The 24,213-nt window shown below is 35.2% G+C and overlaps 3 protein-coding genes across 4 annotated transcripts; 2 read left to right on the top strand and 1 right to left on the bottom strand.

The window, feature by feature from the left end:
• Positions 1–1,774: 1,774 nt before the first annotated feature.
• Positions 1,775–20,078, top strand: LOC105335576 (chromosome-associated kinesin KIF4). 2 transcript variants are annotated; one of them, XM_011439529.4, is made up of 25 exons: positions 1,775–1,873; positions 2,054–2,331; positions 2,476–2,669; positions 3,041–3,130; positions 3,364–3,530; positions 3,655–3,869; positions 4,175–4,350; positions 4,538–4,587; positions 4,685–4,760; positions 5,179–5,315; positions 10,962–11,070; positions 11,242–11,283; positions 11,406–11,594; positions 11,786–11,889; positions 12,154–12,298; positions 12,628–12,822; positions 15,627–15,743; positions 15,853–16,159; positions 16,271–16,521; positions 16,705–16,788; positions 17,081–17,158; positions 17,262–17,363; positions 17,638–17,868; positions 18,560–18,712; positions 19,305–20,078. In XM_011439529.4, the coding sequence occupies exons 2-25, from the start codon at positions 2,100–2,102 to the stop codon at positions 19,584–19,586; spliced, it is 3,726 nt and encodes a 1,241-aa protein (XP_011437831.3). In that variant the 5' UTR covers positions 1,775–1,873; positions 2,054–2,099; the 3' UTR covers positions 19,587–20,078. The 2 variants fall into 2 exon arrangements, with proteins under 2 accessions (XP_011437831.3, XP_011437830.3); XM_011439528.4 differs by having other exon boundaries at positions 18,557–18,712.
• LOC105323937 (uncharacterized) lies at positions 5,600–10,645 on the top strand. Its single transcript, XM_066075062.1, has 5 exons — positions 5,600–6,222; positions 6,419–6,545; positions 6,674–6,684; positions 7,330–7,526; positions 7,805–10,645. Exon 5 carries the CDS (start codon positions 7,884–7,886, stop codon positions 10,497–10,499), a length of 2,616 nt encoding a protein of 871 aa, XP_065931134.1. The 5' UTR covers positions 5,600–6,222; positions 6,419–6,545; positions 6,674–6,684; positions 7,330–7,526; positions 7,805–7,883; the 3' UTR covers positions 10,500–10,645.
• LOC105326980 (uncharacterized protein KIAA1958-like) lies at positions 13,215–15,055 on the bottom strand. Its single transcript, XM_011427238.4, has 2 exons — positions 14,240–15,055; positions 13,215–13,856 (listed from the first exon to the last, which is right to left on the bottom strand). Exons 1-2 carry the CDS (start codon positions 15,027–15,029, stop codon positions 13,339–13,341), a joined length of 1,308 nt encoding a protein of 435 aa, XP_011425540.3. The 5' UTR covers positions 15,030–15,055; the 3' UTR covers positions 13,215–13,338.
• Positions 20,079–24,213: the final 4,135 nt, after the last annotated feature.

Below are 24,213 nucleotides of genomic sequence, written 5' to 3'. Positions count from 1 at the left end.
GAAATGGTTGGTGATGAATTTGTATATTAAAGTGAAATCAACAGGAAAGAAAAAAATAGCATTAAAAGTATGAAATGTGTACAGTGTTTCAAATTTTACCCCCCTCCCAACACACTTTCACACAAAGTTTTAACCCTCCCTATTCTCGTGAGGACTATATTTTAATAACGATTTCAATCGTACTCTTTCTTTTAAGGCACAACATTTATAATTCACATCATAGCCAATCGATGCATTCAGATTTGACGTCATAATACATTTTCGTTCCATCCGATGGTCATAGCTTTTAGAATTAACAATAATAAAAATTTTCAAAAAGCTTACCCCTGTCATTTTAATTTTTCTTTTTTTTTGCCCAATTTTGTTTCGTTGGAACACAATTTTGTTTCGTCTGATCGAACACCCACAATTTTGTTTCGACGGAACATCCACAATTTTGTTTCGTCGGAACTGTTACCCACTTCCTCTTAGATTGAACTTTTTGGTGTCTTTTTATATAGCAATATATTGCATATGATGTAGCATGCCCTGATCTAAAAGGGAGTCGGGAGTCCAAGCCCCTTGAAAATTCAAATTTCTTAAAATTCCAAAAATATATCTCGAACTCCCCCCGGGAAAAAATTGTCTGGATCCGCGCATGATTCATCAGAAAATACAAACAGTACTTGAATAATACGATATCTATCACAGTCTAGCAGAGCCAGCAGAAGTTTCCTAAAAAGTGGGCAAATCTTTCTTGCATCTTGAAAAAGTCCCCTCCTCCACTTTTTCTCGCATCAAGGAGAATTAAGTCGCCCCTTTGTGAGAGCAAATTTAAAAATGGTAAAATGAACGTAATTAATCAATAGATACTTTGGACTAACTTCTTTTCACTTCTTCACGGATAATAGAGTTTTGAAGATTGACGATATCGTTGGTTTTTTTTTTATAGGTTTTTTGGGGGAATGTCAATCTGTCCCCCCCCCCCCGGCCCGTCCTCGTCCTACTCCAATTTTTCAAAAAGATGCTACTTGCCTGCATGTGTATGTAACATTTTTTTCTATCGGTTTATACCAACTTACCTCTGAACAGTGAAACCTCTCAACTTACTTCTTTAACCGGTCGGATAACTGACCATGCAGTCTATTGAATTTAAAAGAGTGTACACCCACCCATATTTTTTTTAAAGTTGAAAAATGAATAAAATATTCTTAGGAAAAATGTCATTAACAAGATTACTCACAAAGAATTCATTCTAAAGTAAATTGTAGCGATGGAAACTTCTTGAGAAAAATTAATTCGTTATACAGAACTACGTTCAATCGATAAATACTAAATTAAATTGGAAAAAATTAAACTTAACTATAACCAATCTCAATAACTTAAGCCAAGGCACTCATATTATTAAAATATAACGTAAAGATTCAAATCATTTTGATATAATAATAATTATATACTACATGAGTTGACTAACTGAATCAATGCATGGGCCGTCAATTTAAAATTATGGCTTATATATGTTTCATAATGCCTCTCATCATCTATTCAGGGGGAAATCATTTTATTATTTGATGCTTACCGTTTTTAACATTTGTAAAAATATATTAATTAAAAACAAGAAATCATTTTAGAAAATTGCATTAGAAAACTATTGAATTTCAATGTGTTTTACGATATAAAAGATATGAAAATGAATAAATCTGGTGGTCAAAAATTTATGATTGTCTCTAAGAGATCAACCTTTTTTTTCCAAATAACAATTACATGTAACTGAATGCCACCCCTATTTAATTGAGATCGGGATCGGGAATCCAAAACTCCGAACTTCAGCCTCGATATCAATTCGTATTTTCATTGGATAGTTTATATGGAGAGTCGCGGTAACTTCGAAGAGGTAAAACAAAAACGACATCTTATTTTTGTTCGAAATAAATGTTTTATTTTAAATATCCAATTATTTGTATTTAATTTACATAAGAAGAGATCAGTACCTTACTTTGCATTTTGATGGCATCGCACTAACAGTGGCTCATTTACTTATAATGTATGTGCAGTGTCAATGGTTTATCTTTAGGTCCAAGGATAAGTTTACAGAGGTAAGGAGGTAAGGTATATCCAATATGTCAGAGGGGAAAGTTATCCCTGTAAGGGTTGCAGTGCGTGCCAGGCCTCTCATTCAAAAAGAAACGAACGAGGGATGTCAAGTTTGTGTAAGCTTCACGCCTGATGAACCACAGATCATCTTGGGGAAGGACAAAGCTTTTACGTACGACTATGTCTTCAACCCAGCAGAAAGTCAACCTTTTGTGTATCAGGAATCTGTTTTCCCGCTCATCAAACACATTTTTAAAGGTACTCACACATATTTATAATTAAATAACCATGATATTTATTTTCAAAAATGAGAGGATAGATAAGGACCAATTGCATATTGATCACCATTATCATGTATATATTATTCACTTAAATCTATAATTTCAAAATTCTGTGTTGAAGGATACAATGCCACAGTTTTGGCATATGGACAAACAGGAAGTGGTAAGACCTTTACCATGGGAGGATGTTACGAAGCATCACTCAATGAAGACGAAACAGAAATGGGAATTATTCCACGAGTGATTCGAGAGCTCTTTAATGGCATTAATGAAAGGAAAAACTCTGACTTCACTGTTAAAGTTTCTTACTTAGAGGTAAATCTATCACAGTCAAAACCAATACTAAATTTTTTGGATGAATTGTATTTTTAGACTATTAAACTAATTAGTTGACATTTTTTGAAAACAAGTTGCGGTAGTTGCACCTTGTTTAGCTGAATTTTGTGATCCAACATCTTGCATAGAGTGATGTAGCATACTTATACATACAAATAATTAAGGATATTATCAGATAAACTTAAGATATTGGAAAACAGTCTAATTAGATTAAAGATCCTTTGCACTGATGTATTTTGATTTTGTGAGGAAAAAGCAGCATTTTGTGCTGTAAAAATTCTTATTAATTAAAGTGATGTTTGTGCATGTTTTGATTTTGTGATATCCAAGCTAAATGAATATTTTTGTAGATCCATAATGAGGACATCAATGATTTGTTATGTCCAGCTGCAAAGCGCGAGCCATTAGCTATTAGAGAAGATGTTAATGGACAAATTAAGGTACATGTATTTTAAGATCATGAATGAGTGCATGGTAAAAACAATTCTATTGTGTAAATTGGACTTAATCTCTCAGTCATTTTGCAAAGCTGTGAAAGCCCTTATTCTTGCCTTTTTAAACAAACATCTATTTTATAATACACCTGAAATCATGGAAATGGTGACTAAGAATTCAAGTCGTAGAATGCATAAAATTTTGAAATAAAAATTCCTTTAAAATTTTCTCTTGACAGTTACCTGGTCTGTCAGAGGTTGCAGTTCAGAGCTTTGAAGAAACCATGAACTGCCTTCAGAGTGGTTCAAGTGGTCGTACAACAGGTTCAACAGCCATGAACACATATTCAAGCCGATCCCATGCTATCTTCACAATACATATTGAACAAAAAAAGAAACAGGATATGTAAGTTTAAGTGTGGAATAAGAATTATCACTTTTAATTTGATAAAAATTTTAAAACTGGTTATTAAGATGCTTTAAAATCACTCACCGGTGCTATATTTTTATACTTGGTTTAACCCTAACAGGGACGATGTCTGTAAGTGTAAGTTTCACCTGGTTGATCTGGCTGGTTCAGAGAGGGCCAAGAGGACCCAGGCTGTGGGGGACAGGTTTAAGGAGGGTGTCAACATTAACAAAGGCCTGCTGTCTCTAGGGAATGTAATCAGTGCCCTGGGGGAGGAGAGTCAGGCCAGGAATCACATTCCCTACAGGGACAGCAAACTGACCAGGCTACTGCAAGGTTTGTTTATATTGAACAAACAGAGATTACTTTAATTTAGATTCGATGATGGTCAACTTTTTAACGTTTAATAATAATTTGATGGAAATGCTTTTATGAAGGAAGACTGCATGTCATAATTTGTTGGAGATATCATTCCTGGATAAGAGATATCCCATAATTGATAGTGATTCCAAGTATTTATGTGACTTTTTACATATTATATATTTTAAAATTACTAAAGATATTGGGATACTTATGGTTGCAGTTTGCATGATATTTAAGGAATCGAATATAAATAATTTGTATTACGGATATTTTGGTAGATTCTTTGGGTGGGAATAGTTACACTTTGATGATTGCCTGTGTGAGTCCAGCAGATTCTAACATGGAGGAAACACTGAATACTCTGAGGTATGCGGACAGGGCCAGGAAAATTAAGAACAAGCCTGTTATCAACAGAGATCCACAGGCTGCCGAAATCTATCGCCTCAAGCAACTGGTAATTCTGATTTCTATTTATTTCATTCTTCCTTCCAGAAAAAATGAATGTGAAAGAATAGTCTGAATTCTGGTAAAAATGTTATGATTTACTGGAAATATTTGATTGTAGATTAAATGTACCTTAATTCAAAATGTAAGAAATATTTTAAACACTCTTTGGTTTGATGTACTACTCCATATTGTAGGTACAACAACTGCAGGTACAGCTGGTTAATGGCGGAGGAGTGTCCTCAATGTAAGTAATCCTGACATTGGTCATCAAATGAGAAGTCTCGACATAACTGTTCCTAGGAGCTATTTTCAGTTTCTGTATTTTGATGTTTATTTCATAGGAGCATTGACACAACTTCCTCGTCAACATCCTCAGAGGATCTAAAGAATTTGATAGAGAAAAATAAAGTTTTGGAGGTATTTTAAATCATTTCCATATACCTGTTTTGCACATTTCACAAAAAGTAAATATGATAAAATTCTGTGCTGTTTAATTTAGGGCAATTTTAATTTTTTTATCAAAAAAGAATGCATATCAGAAACAGAAATGCATTATATGTTGTACCTATAAGATCCATGACAGTGAAATACAAATTGTATACTGTAAACATATAACATTTGGCTGTGTATTCTTTTTAGCGCTTTTGGCAGAATACGGCCTCCGCTAAATCAAGTGCATTGCTAAATCCATGTATATATGTATAAGAATAATCACATTTAGGAATACGCTAATTCAAATCCATGCCAACTTGTTAAAAAATTAATTTCCGCCAAATATCGTACACGCCAAATATGATACGTTTACAGTATAATGAACATGTATTTACTTTTAAAGGAAGAGAATAACAAACTTTCATGTGAGCTTCAGCGAGCAGTAGATCAGAGCACCAGTATGTGTGAGAAAGCCATCAAACTGGAACTCAAGTGTGAGAAACTTAAGACTCGAATGGACAAGCTCAAGACAGACACCAAGTGAGTCATTCAGCAGTCATTCTTGCTCCCAGTAGTGATACTTAATGTTTCAATGCACTATATATCGATAAAGTTAAGAAAGCATAGGCTTTATCGTAAAATTCATTTATATACTGTTACTGTGGAATCATTAGATTTCGTGGTGGCTCAATTTTCGTGGGATTCATGGGTATCTCTCATCCACGAATTATCATTCCCACGAAGTAATAAATTAGGGTTATAAAGTCATATTTCCTCTCGTAGGAATACGATAATACTCAAAATTACGTCCCCACTAAGGCGTAGATAAATTAATAGTGTGTTTCCGGTTCCCCGACCGACCCTAAAAATATGCCCCGACCCTAAACATTTTACCGTCGATATATTAATCCGGATATCAACGATTCCGGTTTCACTTTTAGAAATTCCAATCTTAGTCACTTCCGTGTTTGAGAAAACAAATACTCTACACCAATTTAAAGATTTATTTTGACAGTGATTTCTTATGGAAAATGGCATCGTGCTTGCCAAGCACATTGTTGGCATTAACAATTCGAAAGTGTCATCACCAGGGGGGTAAAAACTTTATGACAACGGTAAAAAACAATGCATCATTGTTCAGTGTTTTTGAGATGTATCACGAGGGGCCATCTGATTGGCCTAAAGGCAGCAAAACTTCGATTTTGTGCTGGCCAAGTAAGCCACATACAAAAGACACTGATCCATATGAGGTCCAAGGCAGTGTATCGGTGGGAGATTTGGTTGGATTTCAGATGAAATATTTAGAGTTTGTCTGTGAGCCTGAAGATGAACCTGCAATGAACACAGGGGTGTTAATAGCGGCCGAATCTGCAACCAGGAAAGCTATTAATGCATTCCAAGTTTTGATGGCAAAAGGGCGTTCATTTCCAGCGAAAAAAACATCCAGGTATTGAATTTTTGTGTATCTGTTTTGCTTTGGCTTGTTTAAAACATGTTTTTTGTTTTATTTATTTATTCATTATGTATTCATTATTTATCTGACATGTGAATACAGGTATACAAGTTTTAGATTTGTGTTTGACTGACAACTAAGTTTAATAGCATAGGCAAAGTATATATTTCAATATTATCAAACACATCAGCTCTGGAAAGAAGACTGGTTTGACTCGAAAAGATGAGCTTCTAAATGATCTCCTTGATGACTTTAAAGGAAAGCACCTAGACTTCCCTAGATCTACTGCCGAGACAGAGGGGGCTTACTTTTTGCAGGTATTTATTAAATGGCCTCATTGACACCACAAAAACAAAAAAAAAAGAAATTTCCAGTATGGTTTAAAAGAACAGTATTATGTACCTGAAATGCTTTATATAAAGTTGATTTTAATGTTTTTATACAGATTTTCTTAGGGTATGTATTTAATATGTAGTTGGTTTGGGTGTATATATGCATACCTCTTTGTCTTCAATACTGTATACAGGGTTTTTTTCATGCTCACCTGACAACACTTTGAAATTTTAATGCTCAAAGTTTATATATTAAATGGATATAAACTTTTATTTTGTATATTTAATATAAAAATTTGTCCTGTTTAATATTTGACCATTAAGTGTGGGTGGATTAAACACAAATTTAAAGAAGCAAAGATGAAAAGTACTTTGTATACAGTATATACATATATCTCAATCCTTCAGTGTGCACTGCAATATATCTCATATTCTAACTTAACTTTTAGGCCTTAATGCTAAAACTATCTGACAATTTTATAAATCAGATTTGTGCTTGAAGATCTCTATTGTGTTGCGTGAAATTTGTATGGTACAATTTCAAAATCACATGCAAGCCTAATGCTTCAAAGTTTTAATCCACAGTTGCTTGAATTAATACCAAAATGCATGGAAATCACTTAGCATTATCATCTAGACAACATACTTTTTGATTAAAACCAGCCAATTTCAACAAACTGAAGTGAATGGCTTGTTACATGCATTACTTTAAGTATTGATTTATAAATATTTTTTACATTTTGTTTATACTCTTGAAAATATCTCCTAGGTTTTGTGCAATGCATTGTGGTATTTGACCAATCAGCACCAGGTAATAAATGATGCTGCTTTGAGAAAGAAAGAAGTACTGCCAATTCCAAATGCCTTTTTGAAATTCAGTGGATACAATGAAGTGAAGAGAAAGAAGTTGAAGGAGTCTCCCCTTTCAGCAGATCAGTTGAACAGTCATAGCCAAGCCTTATATAGGTTTGAATCATTATTTGTGAATTAAATTTCATATTTTAGCTATCTAAATAATTGCTTTTAAATTATTATTTTTAACAGAAGTTATCACACAGTTTGTTTTAACAATGTTTTTTAAATAATATTTTGATGTTAAATTTGGCCCAATAAATTTTAGATTTTAGTAACACTGTATTATCAAAACGAAACCTAACGTATGTTTTCAGTAGGGTAGTATGATGAACCAAAAATAATGTATTCTAAAACAGGTTAATACTAAGTTTCAATTTTGAAATTTTCAGTATTCTGCTGAAACCAGTGGTTGGAAGTAGCCCAGCATGGAAAAAGGCAGGGGAGGTAATAAGACAATTGGCAGAATGCATGGATGCATACAGAGAATACCTCAGGAAACAGAATGAAACAGTGAGTCATAATCACAGTCTGGACCACCCAGTTCGAACCATAGATGAACATGCAACAGTCGAGCACAGGAGGATGACTCTTTTTAATGTTAAACCACAATATGAACTTCTGGATCAGGAAATGAAGAAACAACCTCTCTTGACTCCAGTTGTTTTCAATGAAGACAAACATTTAAAGAATCTATTTGAGAATTCAAAAGAAAAGTTTCGATATTTTGAACAGTTACAACTTTCTATGCCTATTGATCTTATTCGATTTAGCCCAGGGGGATCTTCAGTTACCATAAACTGTATTGTAAAGGTTTCTTCAGACCGTCCCACACAGCAGATTCTCATTGAAGGAGCACGAATCCTACAGAAAGCACGCCCTTACTTGCAAGAATACCATACAAGATCTCAAAAGGCTTTATTTAGAGAGAGACTACAACACGTTACACATGTATTGCCATCTGTGGCTGATTTCATCTACAAGGAGCTTACTCTAGATGCAAGTACAGCTTGTCACCCCTCCACAATGGAAAGACTTCGTCTTATATTTCTAGGGGAGAAAGGTCTGTTGGCTGATTTGAGACATCTCAACACAGGTAGACCAACTGGACGATATGACATCTTTTTTGAGCATTTGTGTTCTGTTGTGGAAGAAATAACTGCAGCTGATGAGAGAAGGCATAATATTGCACATTTATCTGAATGGTTATCACTTGGAGAACTTGTGGAAAAAACGAAAGAAAAATGTCCAGCTGGTACACCTATCCCTTCCAAGAGCCTTGTAAGATTGCAGTTTGCCCCAAGAAATCCGTACACTCACAAAGCCTTGAACTTTACATCCAAAATTCAAGTGCAGTATAAAATCCAGAGACGGCAACTGAGAGCTACGCACCCAGATGAACATTACTGTTGTACACAGTTCAAATACTTCAAAGAAAGAGCTGTAGAAGAGAGGGAGATTGTAGCAGTATTTTTCTGTGATGATAAAGCAAAAATCCCTGTTGGTGAGCCTGATGCACCAATTTCAACAGGAGTAAGAGGAAAGAAAACACTTGCACCAGTGAGTACAACACTGGCAGCCAAAGACCATGATATGCATAAGTCATCCTTAACACCATCAGTTATTCTGCAGTGTGATGTTCCAAATGCTGTTAATCAGTCATTTGTTCGTGGTACAGTGACCAACATTGTCAATGATTCTGTTTTTGAAATGTCCAGTCCTTTTCGGCATGCAGCTGCACTAATTAAGGTGTTTCTGAATAGTCCACAGAAAGATGCCAAAATTCTGATGAAATTTACGGATGGAGGAACGGACCAAAGGAACACACTTGAGTCGGTAGTGTGTGCATCAATTTGCATCTTTTACGAACTTGATCTAGATATGATGATATTGGCTCGCTGTGCTCCTGGACATAGTTGGATGAACCCAGCAGAGAGAATTATGTCAGTTTTGAACATTGCATTACAAAACTGTGCTTTAGAGCGAGGAAAAGGTGATGAAGAAACAGAGAAAATGCTAAAAAAATGTGGGAGTATGGCAAGTATTCGAGCTCTTGCTGAGAAGAATCCAGAAATCAGAGAGAAGTGGAGAGAAAGTATAGAACCTGTTCAGTCAACAATAAGGAATCGGTTTTTGCGTCTGAAGTTGAAAGATAAAGCAATGCAGGCTATAGATCCCATTTCTGATGATGATATTGATATACTGCAACGACATCTTAGAGAACACTTCCCAGAACTGAATTTGCAAAAATTACAGAAGGTGCATACCAAAAAAGTACAGTCCTACACACAGTGGATAGAGAGACATTGTCGCCAAAGACATTATACCTTTCAGATAAGAAAGTGTGAAGATGCAGGATGCTGTTTACCTGCTACATTGTCACAGGAAGACCTGATATGGCTACCAGACCCAGTGATAAATGAGAATGATAGTGATCATTTTTTGCCATATCAAAGTGTCAAGTTTCAGGATACACAGGAAGGAAGACCTTCATTAAAAGAGGTGAAAGTGAAGAAAGCAAAAAAGATTCATGAGATGGACCAAGAGACCGTCATGGAGGCACCGGAGAGAGATGATGAAACAGAAGAGTCGAATCAGGAGGTATTAGATGTAGATGAATCCAGTAATTTATCCAAACCAGAGCTTCAAGTCATGGAGGAGCCAAAGTTTGCAGACTTCCGCCTTACTACGGCACAGCATGCAAGAGCAACAATTCTTTGTGTAGAGTGCAGAAAACCAAGAGTATTATACTCAAAGCATGTGTTAACCGAAAGACAGAAGGTTTCTCTTGTAATCATACTCAGCGAATTTGATTATACTTGTGGTGCCCCCATCACACCGCCACACCATTTATTGCATGGAGTTGTGATGACGAGATCTCAAATGTCATGTGCATCCACTGTTGAAGTAACATACTACAGTGGAGACATTGGTAGAAAAGACACATGTTGCCATTGTGGAGCAGAGGGAGGCGAAATATCACAAGATTATAAAAAACAATATAAAACTGTTCTTCCTCTGTGCAATGACTGCTATACTCTGGGAAAATTGCCAGTTGTAAGCCGCCCTTTTGGCAGAAAAAAATAAACTCATCTTTTCAACTTGTTCATTGTTGTTAAAGTGAAAAAAAAATAAAATGTTTAAATAAAATAAAATGTTTTCCCTACCTACCTACCCTATTTTTTTTCAAGCTGGAATAGGAAACACACTATTAATTTATTTTGGCCTAACCTGTAAAACTTGAGCAATCATCAAAAATTGGCCCCCTCGAAATATAATGATTCCACAGTTTATAATTGGAAGACTAAAAGAAGTAAGGGAGGTCTGCAATTTATAGACTTAATGTGTAATTGAATACCTTTAACTTGTTCTTGATTATCCCCACACCATGAATAAATGGTAAAATTCTTGTACTTTTACAAAACCCACAAAATGCAAGCCTTAACAAATATTGCAGTAGCTGCTTTTATGGTATGCAAATAAATGCATTGACCAAACTTTTAGAAGTTTGTATGGAAATTTGATTTGGGTGTTTTGGTTACTTTACAGGATAGACTTTGATGTACTTGGCACAAGTATCAATGCAGAACAGAACCCAGAGGCAAAAGAACAGATTGAAAAAATACGAACACTGACAGTCAGCATACATCAAGAGGAGGTAAAAAGTCTGAGAATTCTACAGCATTGAGATGTATTTATAATGTCTAGCAGATTTTCCTGCTTTAAGATACTGAGGTGTACATGTAGATATTGTAAATGTAATACTGGAATCATTTCCTTCATTTTTTTCATTGAAAATTCCTAATAAAAGTCTGATTTATTTTTACAGCAAGATGAGGGACCGCTTTCTGTTGTTGAGGAAGAGGAAGAGGTACAATTTCTCTTTATCTTAAACAAATATGATCATGTTTTATATCAATGTTTAAATGCATGACATCTACATGGCAAAAAGTTCAACATAGTTGTAAGAAAAAGTTTAAAATCATCTTTTAGGAAAATGAGAATGACTTGTCGCCAGAAACCCCAGACAGTCGAGCATTTTCAAAAGAGTTCACGCTCCGCCAGGCCAAGATGAACAGAGAACTGCAGGAGCTGAACAGACTGTTGGAGAAGAAAGAGACACTAGCCACACAGATGACGCTGAATGACGATCAAATGAAGTCCCTTCGGGATCAACATGAGGTTCTTTTCACAATTTTTTTTAGCAATGACATGAAGATTTTATTAATGCAAGCATATTTTTAATGTTAAAAATATAATTTATTTCTCTTTGAAAAAGAAATTCAGCATTCTTAAGTGTTTTAAACATGAAGTTTTATCACCAATAATTTTATTTACAGTAAAATTTTCATTCAGTATGAATTAACTTGTAGGCTCAAATGAAAGAACTGGAAACTCAATTAAGCTTAGCACAAAAACAGAAAGATGAAATGCAACAGGCTCTAGAGGATGCCAAGAGTAATGCAAATGCTAACAGGTATACACTGTTTTTTATATTATTTAATTCTTCAAACAATATTTAAATAATTAAATAGAATGTTTAATCTTCATCACACAAATTGTTCATTTAATATTCATACATGTATAATGTTTAATGGTGTGTCAGTGGCCAACTTGAGGTGGTACAGTACATCTCAATATCTGTTTAAAATTTTCAGTATCAAAATTTCTTTTTGTATAATTGATCAATAACAGCAAAATTAAGCAGATTTGTTATTAGCTGTATATTGTATGTTAAAAGAGTTGCTGAACAGAGAAGAAAGAGACTGAAAGAGCTGGAACAGCAAATTTCTCAGCTACGGAAGAAGATGACAGAGCAGGAGAAAATGCTGAAAATGAAAGATCAGACAGACAAGAGCGTCACTAAGCTTCAGGGCGATATTCAGGTAAGTACTGTGGAATCATTTTTATTCATGGGGGTCAATGTTCGTGGGTAGCCAAAATTTTCCTGGTTTGTGGGGACGTAATTTCGTTGCAAGTGTAATCGGGATGATTTTTATAACTATAAAACAAATGATTGTGCATAGGTTCATGGGGATGTAAATTCGTGGACAGGGGTTACCCACGAAGGGCACTAACATTGGTCCCACACAAACCATGAGGATTCCACAGTAGTGCATTTCCTTCCAATGTTGCTGAACAAAATTTGGTCATTAATTGTGTACTGTATGATTTGTGAATTGACTGGTAATGTTGAGATGATGTTGGAATGCAGGGATTGAAGCAGCAAAGAGTAAAACTGATGAAGCAGATGAAAGAAGATTCAGATGAATTCAGGAAATGGAAGCAGCAGAAGGATAAGGAGGTGGCCCAGCTGATGCAGAAAGATAGGAAGCGACAGTGTGAGATCGCCAAACTTCAGCGGCAGAATGAACGTCAGCAAACAGTGCTGAAAAGGAAAAGTGAAGAGGTACAACTCAATAAACAATTTGTGTCACCAAAAAAAAAGTAGATTTTATATCTTTATGGGGAAAAATATTCATAGAAAAATAATGGAATTTAAATATTTATATTGAATTTTTGAAGAGGATTTAGACTACTTGATTTGTATGTTTGTTGTTGGGGGTTTTTTTTTGTGTCTTGCCTCAACAACTTGTGCTTTGATAAGAACCTTTAAACCATTCATCTCATTAAAAATGCTTGTATCACGGCCCTGTGCATTTTCTCTCGTTTGTGGCTGTTCAATAAATCCTGATACCTTGAGGAGACGGAGCTACCATTTGTACAATAACTTCCAGTGTCGGGAAGTTATTGTACAGGTAGCTGTACAATAACTTCCACCTTTATACATGAAAACAAAATCCAAGAACATCAATTTATTAGCTTGAAAAATTGTCTTACAAGCAACAAGAAAAAAAAAACAAAAACAAAAACAAAAAGAAACGAATTTTTAGAAATTAAGAGAATGTACAATTTCTCAAACTTTTCAAAAATTGAAAGAAATATTACAGTTTTGAAAATACTGTCCATTTTTGGCATTAGTTATGTCAGAACCAAAGGAGCGTAATGTTTTTGTTGGACGACATGGCAGGTCTGTTTCAGTTTCCATGTCGTCCTCGCGCTTTCTTTTCTCCAAGGATTTTGCCACCCCAGGAATAGGTTCCAATACTGCAGACACCTTCTTAAGAATATCGTCGCACGGTTGTTTGTATTTTCTTACTGCCTTTTCTGAGCGATGACCCGTCCTCCTCATTATCTCTTGTTCGTCCACCCCTGCCATGTATAATTGTGTTGCGCAGGTGCGTTTACCTGAGTGGTTACTGTAATTTCCCTCCAATCCAGCTTTTTTGCAGATCACTTTCATCATTGATTTCAGTTTGTTCACACCGACCAGTTGGTTTCCATATTTTGGCGGGCTTCCTTGCAACGGGCGTCGATAGAATGACCCTGCATTATCCAGACCATCCAAATACATTTTATAGTAGTCCGCGATACAACGCTCACCTAAGATGGAAGAAAAAGCAAAATTCTTTGAAACATAATCAAAATAAGTAACATGTAATATCGATAAATGAGTTGATAGTTAATCAGATCATATCGAAACCTCAATTTCTTTACACAATCTTTCAACACGTGCAGATATACAAACTCCCCGGGGTTGGTGTCCCATACTAGATAGTTGTTTTTGTCGGGGAGGGGGGGGGGGGGGGGGGTCGAGGCCTTCTCTTTGCAACTTCTACTGTCAATTTTAAAATTTTCTAGGGGGTAGAGGGTCGGGTCAAAACAAAAGTAGGGCATTTACCACTACATGTATACAACTATTTTACTATTTATAAATGAGTCATTGATTTACTTAGATAAATGGATTATTTTTAATGTTAACTTACCAGCTGAACTGTGATGTCGTATGCGCTTATTTGTTAGCTGCATTTGCGCCAAACCGCCCTTGTACGTCTTGCTGGCACGCCCGATGAATTCTACATATTTTCCGGAGTTTTCAGTCCCAAGAACAAACTGACTACACTCAAGTTCGTGGTGTTCGTCATGTCCACGTAAACCAAAGAGTTTGCAGTTGTAATAGAACATGGTATGCTGAAGAGTTTCCGAATCTTTATCGCCGAATATTCCTTTGTTCCACATGCTTTCTTCATCCTGCGGCATGATGGGCTCCGCTTGTTTTATCGATGTTCCAAAACCGCGCTTCAAGAGGTCTTTCATCTTGCTATCGAGAATTTTCCGGAACTCACTAAATCTACAGTCATTGTTGTCCAAGATGTTTTTGTCAAAGACGTTTTTGTCCTTAAGATGGCGCAATAATCCACAGGTAATAAGGTATAGGGATCGAGGTGGGTATTCGACGCCGTCTTTCCTACGGGTTTCCACGATGAACCGTCCAAGGTAAAAGTTCAGCTGCTCCGCAGTCATCACGTGCAAAAACGGGATTTCAGCATCAGAATTGCGAAGTCGCTGGTTTCGCCATTCTTCAAAGACCCTCAAAGCCCATGCAGTATTTTTTTTGGTGTTTGCATTTTCAGTTGATGCGATTAGCTTGGAAATGTCCTCATCCGTCGCAGGTTCTCCGAAACGGGTATCGTCATTCTCATTGGGTTCCAATTTTGCAGCTGGTAGTTTCGGGGCAGAATCCGTCGTTTCTGGGCAAGCATTATGATAATCCATTTCAAATGAACCGAACTCAGCACCCCCTTTCGAGGCTTAATATTTGGCACAAACCTTCGGAAATATCATGTTCCTGCTCTATTTCTTCACAAACTTGTGATAGTTGAATGTCTTCATCTGTTATAATATCCCCGCATAAAAAGTCGAGATCGCCCAGGTCTATCGTCAACAAGCTCTGTTGATCCTCCATGTCCATCTTCGTCCGGTTTTAGGCTAATAATGACTCAAATTGATCGGGATTTGATGCACGTGATCTGCCGAAAATGATACATTTGGCGGCATTTTAGTCACGGAATATTCCGAAGGTCTTCGGCTACAATGAATTAACTAGATGCTGAAGCGGGAAAATTCACCGGAATTTTACGAATGTTGTCGATCATTTCGCGGGCAATGTTACGGATATTTTTTTTTCGCGGGCATATAATTCGAAAGATTTGATTGGTCCTTGATACAAGCCAGTTAAAGTACATTTTATTGAGTATATCATGGATACCCAAGAGGGCGGAGACTCGTTTGCTGCGCAAACTCGTCACCGCCCTCTTGGGTATCCATGATATACTCAATAAAATGTACTTTAACTATAACTTAAAATCTTAGGCTGCAGCAGCCAACAGAAGATTAAAGGATGCATTAGCAAAACAGAAGCAAATACAGGAGGAGAGAGCTAACAAACTCGAGTCCTACAATTCATCAACCATTGGAAACCGAGTCAGGGTAGGTGTGTCAGATAATGCATATAAATGTATATATTTGATATAGATTGGTAGTCAGTGAGCATCATGTTAGCAAAGCTTTACATGATGTATATTTTGGGGTTTCACAGTCTTGGCTGAGCCATGAATTAGAGGTCAGGATCAGTATTCGAGAGGCAAAATATCACTTGGAGCGACTCCTCAGTGACAGGAAAGACATTGCAAAACAAATCAAAGACCTTAAGGAGAAGATAGAGGACGAAACAGATGGCCCACCAATCAAAAAGCTGGCCTGGCTGGCAGAGAACGGGGACAAGACAGAGGTCAGTTTTGAGGTAGACAAAATGAACAAGGAGATAGCCACCTTGGAAGGAGAGATGGTATTGAGAAATGCCCAAATCTCTGAGCTTCAGCAGAAGATCGTAGACGCTGATCAAGGTAGATATTATTTCATTATTCAAATATTGTAACTGATTTGTATGCAATTTTGCATTATGCAGAGCTATCATTAATTAGAATTTTGTTAATACAAATGAATTAAAATGGCAGATATAAAAGGCAAGATCTCCTGGGACACTCTACATACCATGGTGGAGGCTAAGTGTGCCTTGAAATGGCTGATGGAGCAGGCAGTGTGTGCTAAGACGGATTTGACAAGGACACAGGGCAAGCTGAAGGACACAGAGTATAACGACCATGATTACAAGGAAGAGATTGAGAAGCTAGAGAAAGAATTGTCTGTCCAGTCACGCAAAAATGAGAAAAAGATCACAGCTTTACAGAAACAACATGAGGAAAAGGTACATTGAACTTGGAAACATTCTGTCTCCTATTAAATATGTTCCTTGATATACCTGTACAATGTACATATACTTGCTGTGAAAGCAAAATATTATAGATATTGTGCACTTTTTAAAGTAGACTGTGTTTTGATGGTTATTTAAATGTACTGAATAACATTGACTTCATATACATATTTGTAGGTGCTTTTCTTGTTGTCCAAAATGAAAGGAAGTTCTAATGTTCAATCTGCTGATGAAGATTTGAAAGAACGACTTAAATTCCAGGTACGTGTTTTGAAATGCTAAGAATTTTAAAGAAAAATAATTCCATTCATATCTGAATTCAAATTTAATATCACCAATGTAATAATCCAGTTGTAATGTGATTTACTCCACAGTGATAGTTGGTGTGTGTCTCACCATTTTCTCAGAGTGAATTGAACAGTTTTAATAAAAACATTGAAGACATATCTACACAAATCAAGTTGACTTGTCTGATGACCGAAGAATGATTTTAAAAAAAAAAACCTTCATTGTGTATATTTGCAAATTGATAAATGCCTCCACTTTTTTACAGGAGTCTGAAATTGAAAGGTTGAGTTCCCTAGAGGAAGAATTACAAAAGAAGTCTGAGGAGTGTGAAGAATTGAAAAAGGTTCTAAAGCTTTATCTGTCCATTGTTTTGTTTAAAATTGTACCAGATAATTTCATTTCTTGTAAAAAGGATCAAACTGACGTGAATGCCTTTCTGTTTTCAGCAAATGACACGTGCTATGTACCAGAATAAGAGAATGGCGTTACTGCCAAGTATTGATGATCCTAAAGGTTCTCCATTCTTGTCGCCCACTCCAAAACCTAAGGTAAAGTAACCACTTACTCAGTTTACTCTGATCAAAGATCAATATTCAGCCAAGAAACTTGGAGGGTTTTTATCTTCAATCTACCTGCAAGTCTTGTTTTCCCCTATGTACTTGCGTTTTAGTGGGGTTTTGTTGTGTTTAAGTGAGTATAAACCAAAACTGATCTCTTTCAACTTGTAAAATTGTAGTCTGTAGCATTTAATATATCATCTGATAAATTTTGAAACTTCACAGAACTTTTATAACAATAAATACGCTATATGATTATTGGTAGATGAAGAGGAAGAAGAAGACCAGTGAAGATGATGAGGTAGAAAACTGGGAGGACACTGAAGAAGAGAGCTTCCTCACTGATAATGATGACTCCAGTGATGAGGACTGGAGAGCCACACCCATGTACAAAAGGAGAGCCACCAAACGCAAGACAGGCAGTGTGGACAATGCCTCCATCAACGACAGGTCCACAGTGGACAAGTCTGCAAATGAGACCTCACAACTGACCCGAGTAAGTATCATCATAGTCAAATGTAGCTCATATTGTAGCTATTGTACTTTTCCCCCTAAAAGAACTTCATAGCAAATAATTCTCAGTTGAAAGAGTGCAGAACCATGCACTATTATAGACTTGATAGTCCATGAATTTAATGGGATACCCCTTGTACTTACTGGCTACAAATATTGATATCACTGTGCTGGTTATGCTGTAGAATAATGTATTTTATTATTATGTACTTTCATGTTAAATACTGAAACCTAATTGGTTTAGACACAGTTTATAATCCGTTCTATTACCCTCAGCGTTAGCAACACACTTCGCAACTGGTAACACAATGAATTGTAACATGCTCGTAAATTATGAGCGTACAATGCGACTTAGAATTCATGTCATTCCTTAAGAAGTCTGTTAAGTTTCCTTTAAAATTAAGACATTCAATATTATAAAACAAATTGTTTGGGAGAGCAAAAGTTGAAATTGACATCCCTCGAAAACTATTGTCAACCAACGCTTCACATCGGTTGACAATGATTTTCAAGGGATGTCAATTTCAACGTCGGTTGACAATGGTTTTCGAGGGATGTCAGTTTCAACTGTTACCCTCCCAAACAGGCACTATTTATATAATTTTATAATTTCACTTTACTATTTGATATAAATAAGGGTCTCAAAATAAACAAAGGATCTGTTTTTACAGCAGAAAGTGAGTACATCTGCAATGTTCTGTAAATGTAAGACCAACTGCAGCAGTCGCCTCTGTTCCTGCAAGAAGAAGGACAGCGCTTGTGGCAGCGAGTGTGGATGTGACATCAGCAAGTGTAAAAACAGGGAGACAACTTCTGACCAGGAAAATGTGAGTTGGTTTGAACATAATTTATTGCATAAACATATACAAATGGTTCAAACACAAGTTCTTACAACTTACGAGGTTCTTACCAAGTATAACAATTTACAACTGTACATAGTAGTTTAAAATGGAAAGTACATAGAAATGGATATTACTAATATAGTTAAGCTATTGAACAAACATACATGTATAAACAGTTCTGTTGAATATGGTCTAGGCAGTAAAATTGAAATTACAAGAATCTGCCACAATCTCTTATAAATCTTTGAACAGCTAAAAAAATATGTTGGTTTAAATTGACGCTCAGAGATTCATCTCCCCACAAAAGTAAATGACAATTAATAATGTTAATTTGATTTAAGTTCAAAAGGTTTGAAAACAATTCATTTCGTGCATTGGTAAAAATTTTACAACCAATGTGAGTTTAAATACATGTCATCAGAGAATATTTCTTAAGTGATTGAATGAACGATGATAGAATATCAGCTACATCATATGGTTTCCCAATTTCATTAACATTTACAAAGCTCAACTTTAGAAAAAATATTGTGATTTTTATTAAGTAGTAATATCAATTGGTATTTATGTTTTCGATTAGAATGAAGATGGTGATCCACAAGCCACACTGAACAGCACTTACAACCTGGAGGAGTCCAACCCAAAGGAAACTCTTCCAAAAAATCCCCTCAAGGATTTGTTAAGTTTCAATGAGGGGCATCGCAGCTCAGATGAATTTGTGATTCCATCGGTTACAAAATCCAAACGAACAGAATCTGAGGAAAGTGCACCTCTCTTGGAAGGTGGAGTCAAGAAGAGGAGGAAGCTGTTCAGTACAAGTGCCAGGAACACCAGTACTAGCTTTTTTGGACCTCTAGAGTAAATGTCTAAAGGTAGAATTCATGATCTGTAGATAATTGACATGTATATATTTATTTAGGGGTTGTTTATCATCCAGACATCTCATTTGTACTGCTACAACCCAGTCATAGTCAGAAATAGCATCAACTCCAAATCACATGGTTTTGTTTCATGTACATGTATATTTTTTCCTTCTATCTTCTCCTTTCCTTCTCACTTTCTCTCTGTCATGCTATTTAAAATTTAGCAAGATTTTAAGATATGTCAAAATGTTATATACTTCATAGTAGTTATTTGTTTTTATTTATTTTTTTTATAATTTTTTTTATAATTTTTTTTACTGATATTTCGCAATGCAGATTTTTAAAATTTATATTGTTTTATTGTGTCTGGTTTTTCTGGGCAATTGTAAATACTGTATGTATAGATTAAGTTCTACTTAAAAATCTAATAGGTGATACATGCTTGTGCATTGTATTGTGAAGGAGTAAATAAACCATCAATATTTGACTTACATTTATTGGTGTTGATATTTTATTAATTGTAACTTAGGTACTTTTGTGCTTGATTCATATTAATTAAGTTGTAATTTGCAAGTGGCCTGTCATATTTAGATGAGTGACAAATACTTGTCCCTATACAGAACTATTCTGACCAGTTCACGCAATGTCAGGTTGTGATGTGATATGTCATTTGTGTTCTTCTGGAGTAGGTTTCCAGGTCCATTTATATATTTATATTCACTATGCATTTACCAATTGTGGTTCATATCGAAACAAAACTAAAATCTACAAGATCAGGATCTAATCTGTTAGAAAGCTATCGATCCGCGTATAATTATATACATTATCTTTTAAATTTTGATAACTGTTTTATATACATTGTTTAACAAACAATATATCAACTTAAATTTCAATCACTAATGAATAATATTAACATCGTATTTTCGTTGTCTATGTAAACTTTAAATACATCGAGAGCATGGATTGGACGTTGTGATAGTAACATTTAACTTATATGGAAGAATTGGTCGTTTCTTGTATGCTGATGGAGAATAGTAATTAGGGCCCCGCAAGGATTTGCGGGTGCCCTATAGTAATCACTCTGTCTGTCCATCCTTCTGTCTGTCCGTCTGTCACTCTTCCGTCAACAAATTTTCTCGTTTTTTCTAATAACTTTTTTTACGGTTGCCCAATCAAGTTCAAATTTGGTATGGTAGTTCAGAAGGCAGAAATACATGTTTTGATGCAAAGTTTGGTTCTCTATGTCTTCTGGTTTGGAGCTGGGGTGGTTGGGTAGATTCCTTAACTATGCTCAAGAATGAATGGGCAAAGAGAGACAACTGCTGAGAATGTTACCATATTGTATACTTGGAAGGCTGCCTTTGGGATTAATGAACCTTCCACAGGAAGAAAATCCTAAGCTTTATCTTTATTTGTCACATTGAGATTAATTACTGCACTGCCTGTGTCTGCAAATGAACTTTGTTTTGAAGTTAAGGTCAATTTTGAATGATGTGTATTATTGTGTACATTCTTTGAAATATGGATTTAAGATATAATATTCATACTTTATTTTGGTTAAAATACCTTACACAATGGTTTATGATAATTTTATCGAATTCTAAAATCAAGATATATATTAAGATATCCTTTTTCACTATTTTATTTTTTAATTATTTATTTTATTTTTTTGCCTTAATGCTGTTAATTTTAACAGGTAATCAGATAATAACCCCATTCTGTCATTTCTGAAAAAAAAATCTTATTGTAAATTTAGAAGAAAAGGATGAGAGAGCAGAACAATTAATCCCCTGGGATTAATTATCTTGCCTGCTGCAGAAAATTTAGAGGCTTATCTCTGTCATATGAAGATTAATGAACAACTTTGTCTGCAACTGATGTTTGTTTTGAAGTTGAGGTCAACCCTGGGTGATACAATGTATTTGCATTCACTGAAGGATTGCATTTTATAAAACACCTGTTTAAATCTTTTTTAAATACACATTTAATTTAGTGTCTTTATAAGACATGAGGTTATCCCTGTTTTATGCAGATACAAGGTTACTATTTAGAGTTTTTGGACATTCAGGAATTATCTTGAAATTTTAAAAATACAGTTGTTACTTATAATTTTCATATTTTTTTTACCACCTTATATATATTGCAGTTCTTTACATCTTATGCCGGGCATTTATTTTTCATCATTGTTAATATAAAGAGGATGGAATTCAAAGTTTTTTTCACTTCTCTATATTAATTGTCATAGCGGGGCCCTTCCTGACTGGTCAGTTTTCTAGTAGTATCTGGATGTCAACGCATAATATAAATAAAAAAACCCAAAACAACGTAACGGAGAAATATCTATTTATTATTAACTGTAAAATGCTTTCCTGTGCGTTTCATACGAACCAATACTTTAGGGTACCAACTATAACACACACAAAAATTAAGTAAGTCTAAAAGCTAACTAATTTCATAACCGCATGAAAAATCAAAGTATTTGATGGTCTAAATGAGCTGACAATTTGTTATTCCGGAAAATATATCACTCTAATAAAATCATAGGAATTATTCATGTTGCATTAATTACATTGTCACGGGGGATTTCAGTGAAATTTTCCACTCACCATCGTTTACCTGTGACGTATGTGCTGATGTATAAAATATGGCGAAATTAAAGTACCAAACTTTGTCGATCAAAAGATATGTTGAAGGAAGAGATTAAAACTAATAATTTATATAAAATGCTTTTAGAATCATTTTGAAAATTAATATCGAAAAAATTATATAGAACATTAAACGTATGCTATCGATTATATTACAGAGCAGAATTTATGAAGTAAAGTCATTCCAAATGGAATGATCTTCCATAGACCATAAAGTATAATTCACCCTCAAGGGACACCCTGGTGCATCAACTGACAACGTTTATTGTTGTTTGGCTGGGAAGGCAGTCTCAGGTCGCAACCCAGAAGTGATCACTACAAAGCCTTTAAATTATTAAACATCACTAGAAAGCCATTCATTGATATTGCGAAATGGGAAACAAAGACAAGGCCATGCCGAACAATACACCACCTTGGGGGACCGCAGTCGGGTCAATTGTACAGTAACGAATAAGAAGTGTTAGAGACGAAACAAAATCAAAGTACTGATAGTACTGAAAAGCGCTAACACAGCTTCTGTTTGTATACTAGTATAAAATATATATGTATATAACATTTCAGCTTCTGTATACGCAATATATTTCCTCATCACTGCGTGGTAGTCCCTGCAATGATGTATGTAAGCCCCGTACAATAAATTCACATTAGCCCGTACTAGCCCGTCCAGTTATGTGCACAAGCTCCTGAAACTGGTTCCCTAATCAGTTTAAATGATGTAAACGTCTGCTCATAGGGGGCGGTTATTCGTTGCACCGGAAGTAGAAGTCTAACGACAATAAAGCGCTGAGCTATGCTTAGCGCTTTAAAAATGAAGGTCACAGATCTATATTAAGCGGATACAGATTTTGGTACATAATAATTCACTGTACTACCTTTGGTCATTCATTATTCTACAAACGTTCAGGTTCTTCTAAATTGTGACGTTTCGATGACGTAAAGATTAAAGTTTAGTGGCCTCGAAACTTTAAACTACAAATCTCCCCGCAGTTAATTCACTCAGCATACATGTATGTACCAAATACAGGTGTATAAGAAAACGTTCACTTGCCATTTCCTTACTATCCATTGAAGTGATCAGAACACATTTTCAAAGGACCTAGTTTTCATTTTGAGGAGTTCCGAAAACTTCTAGAAACTGCTGCCTCTTTAGGAATGAAGCCATCCTTTAAGTTCTGTCTTCGAGACTTAGGCCGATAATAATACATTAAGATATTTTGGACAGCAATGGTTAAGTTCAGAAAACTGGCTTTGAAGTTTTGATTTATTTGTTAATTTTTTATTGTAACAAAGCAAAGAGACAAATTTTGATAGAGTAACAATGACATTAAATGAAAAAAAACCCACTTAACGTGATTGAAAGAAATCTAATTCCTTATACAACATTTAGTTTACCCGTCTACTATATTAATTTTTAAGGATAACTATCTCAATATGAAAGATGATTGTGAATTATAATTTTGGTTGCTTAAATCAAAGCCCTAGCAAAGTATTAGCAATAATTATGCCTTCTATAGATTTTCTTCATTTATTATATGTAGTTATATTAAAATTCAGTTAAATGATAATTCTGTGTAACGTATGCTTTACATACATAGTTACGTCCGCGTTGCTTTCCTGTAACAAACAGGATAGTTCCTTGTATACTACTATACTATCCATTCCTTTTTATACCTGACTTTTCTTCAGTATTCCTCACAAGATTTTCAATAGATTTGAATTTCTATTGAAACATCAAGTACCCGTTAACATTACCCAAAATAAAAAGTAAATAAAGTAAAAATGAAAAAAACAACAACTAAATCAAGTTTTTGAAAAAAAAAAGCAATTATTACAATGATTTTTAAAACATTACAGACCTTAGATAAAGGAACGCTACACATTAATTTTTTTTCGGGTGGTCATTCCTAGCTGCAGGTCTGTAGCTCCTTCCTTGAATGTTCTAATTAAACGTGGGTATTAGGTAACTGTTTCTTTGAACTCT

This window comes from Magallana gigas, chromosome 2 (genome assembly GCF_963853765.1).
Source record: "Magallana gigas chromosome 2, xbMagGiga1.1, whole genome shotgun sequence".
NCBI classification, from domain to species: Eukaryota; Metazoa; Mollusca; class Bivalvia; order Ostreida; family Ostreidae; genus Magallana; species Magallana gigas.
The sequence above is the reverse complement of the archived record's forward strand: the minus strand, read 5'-3'. Positions and strand labels throughout refer to the sequence as shown.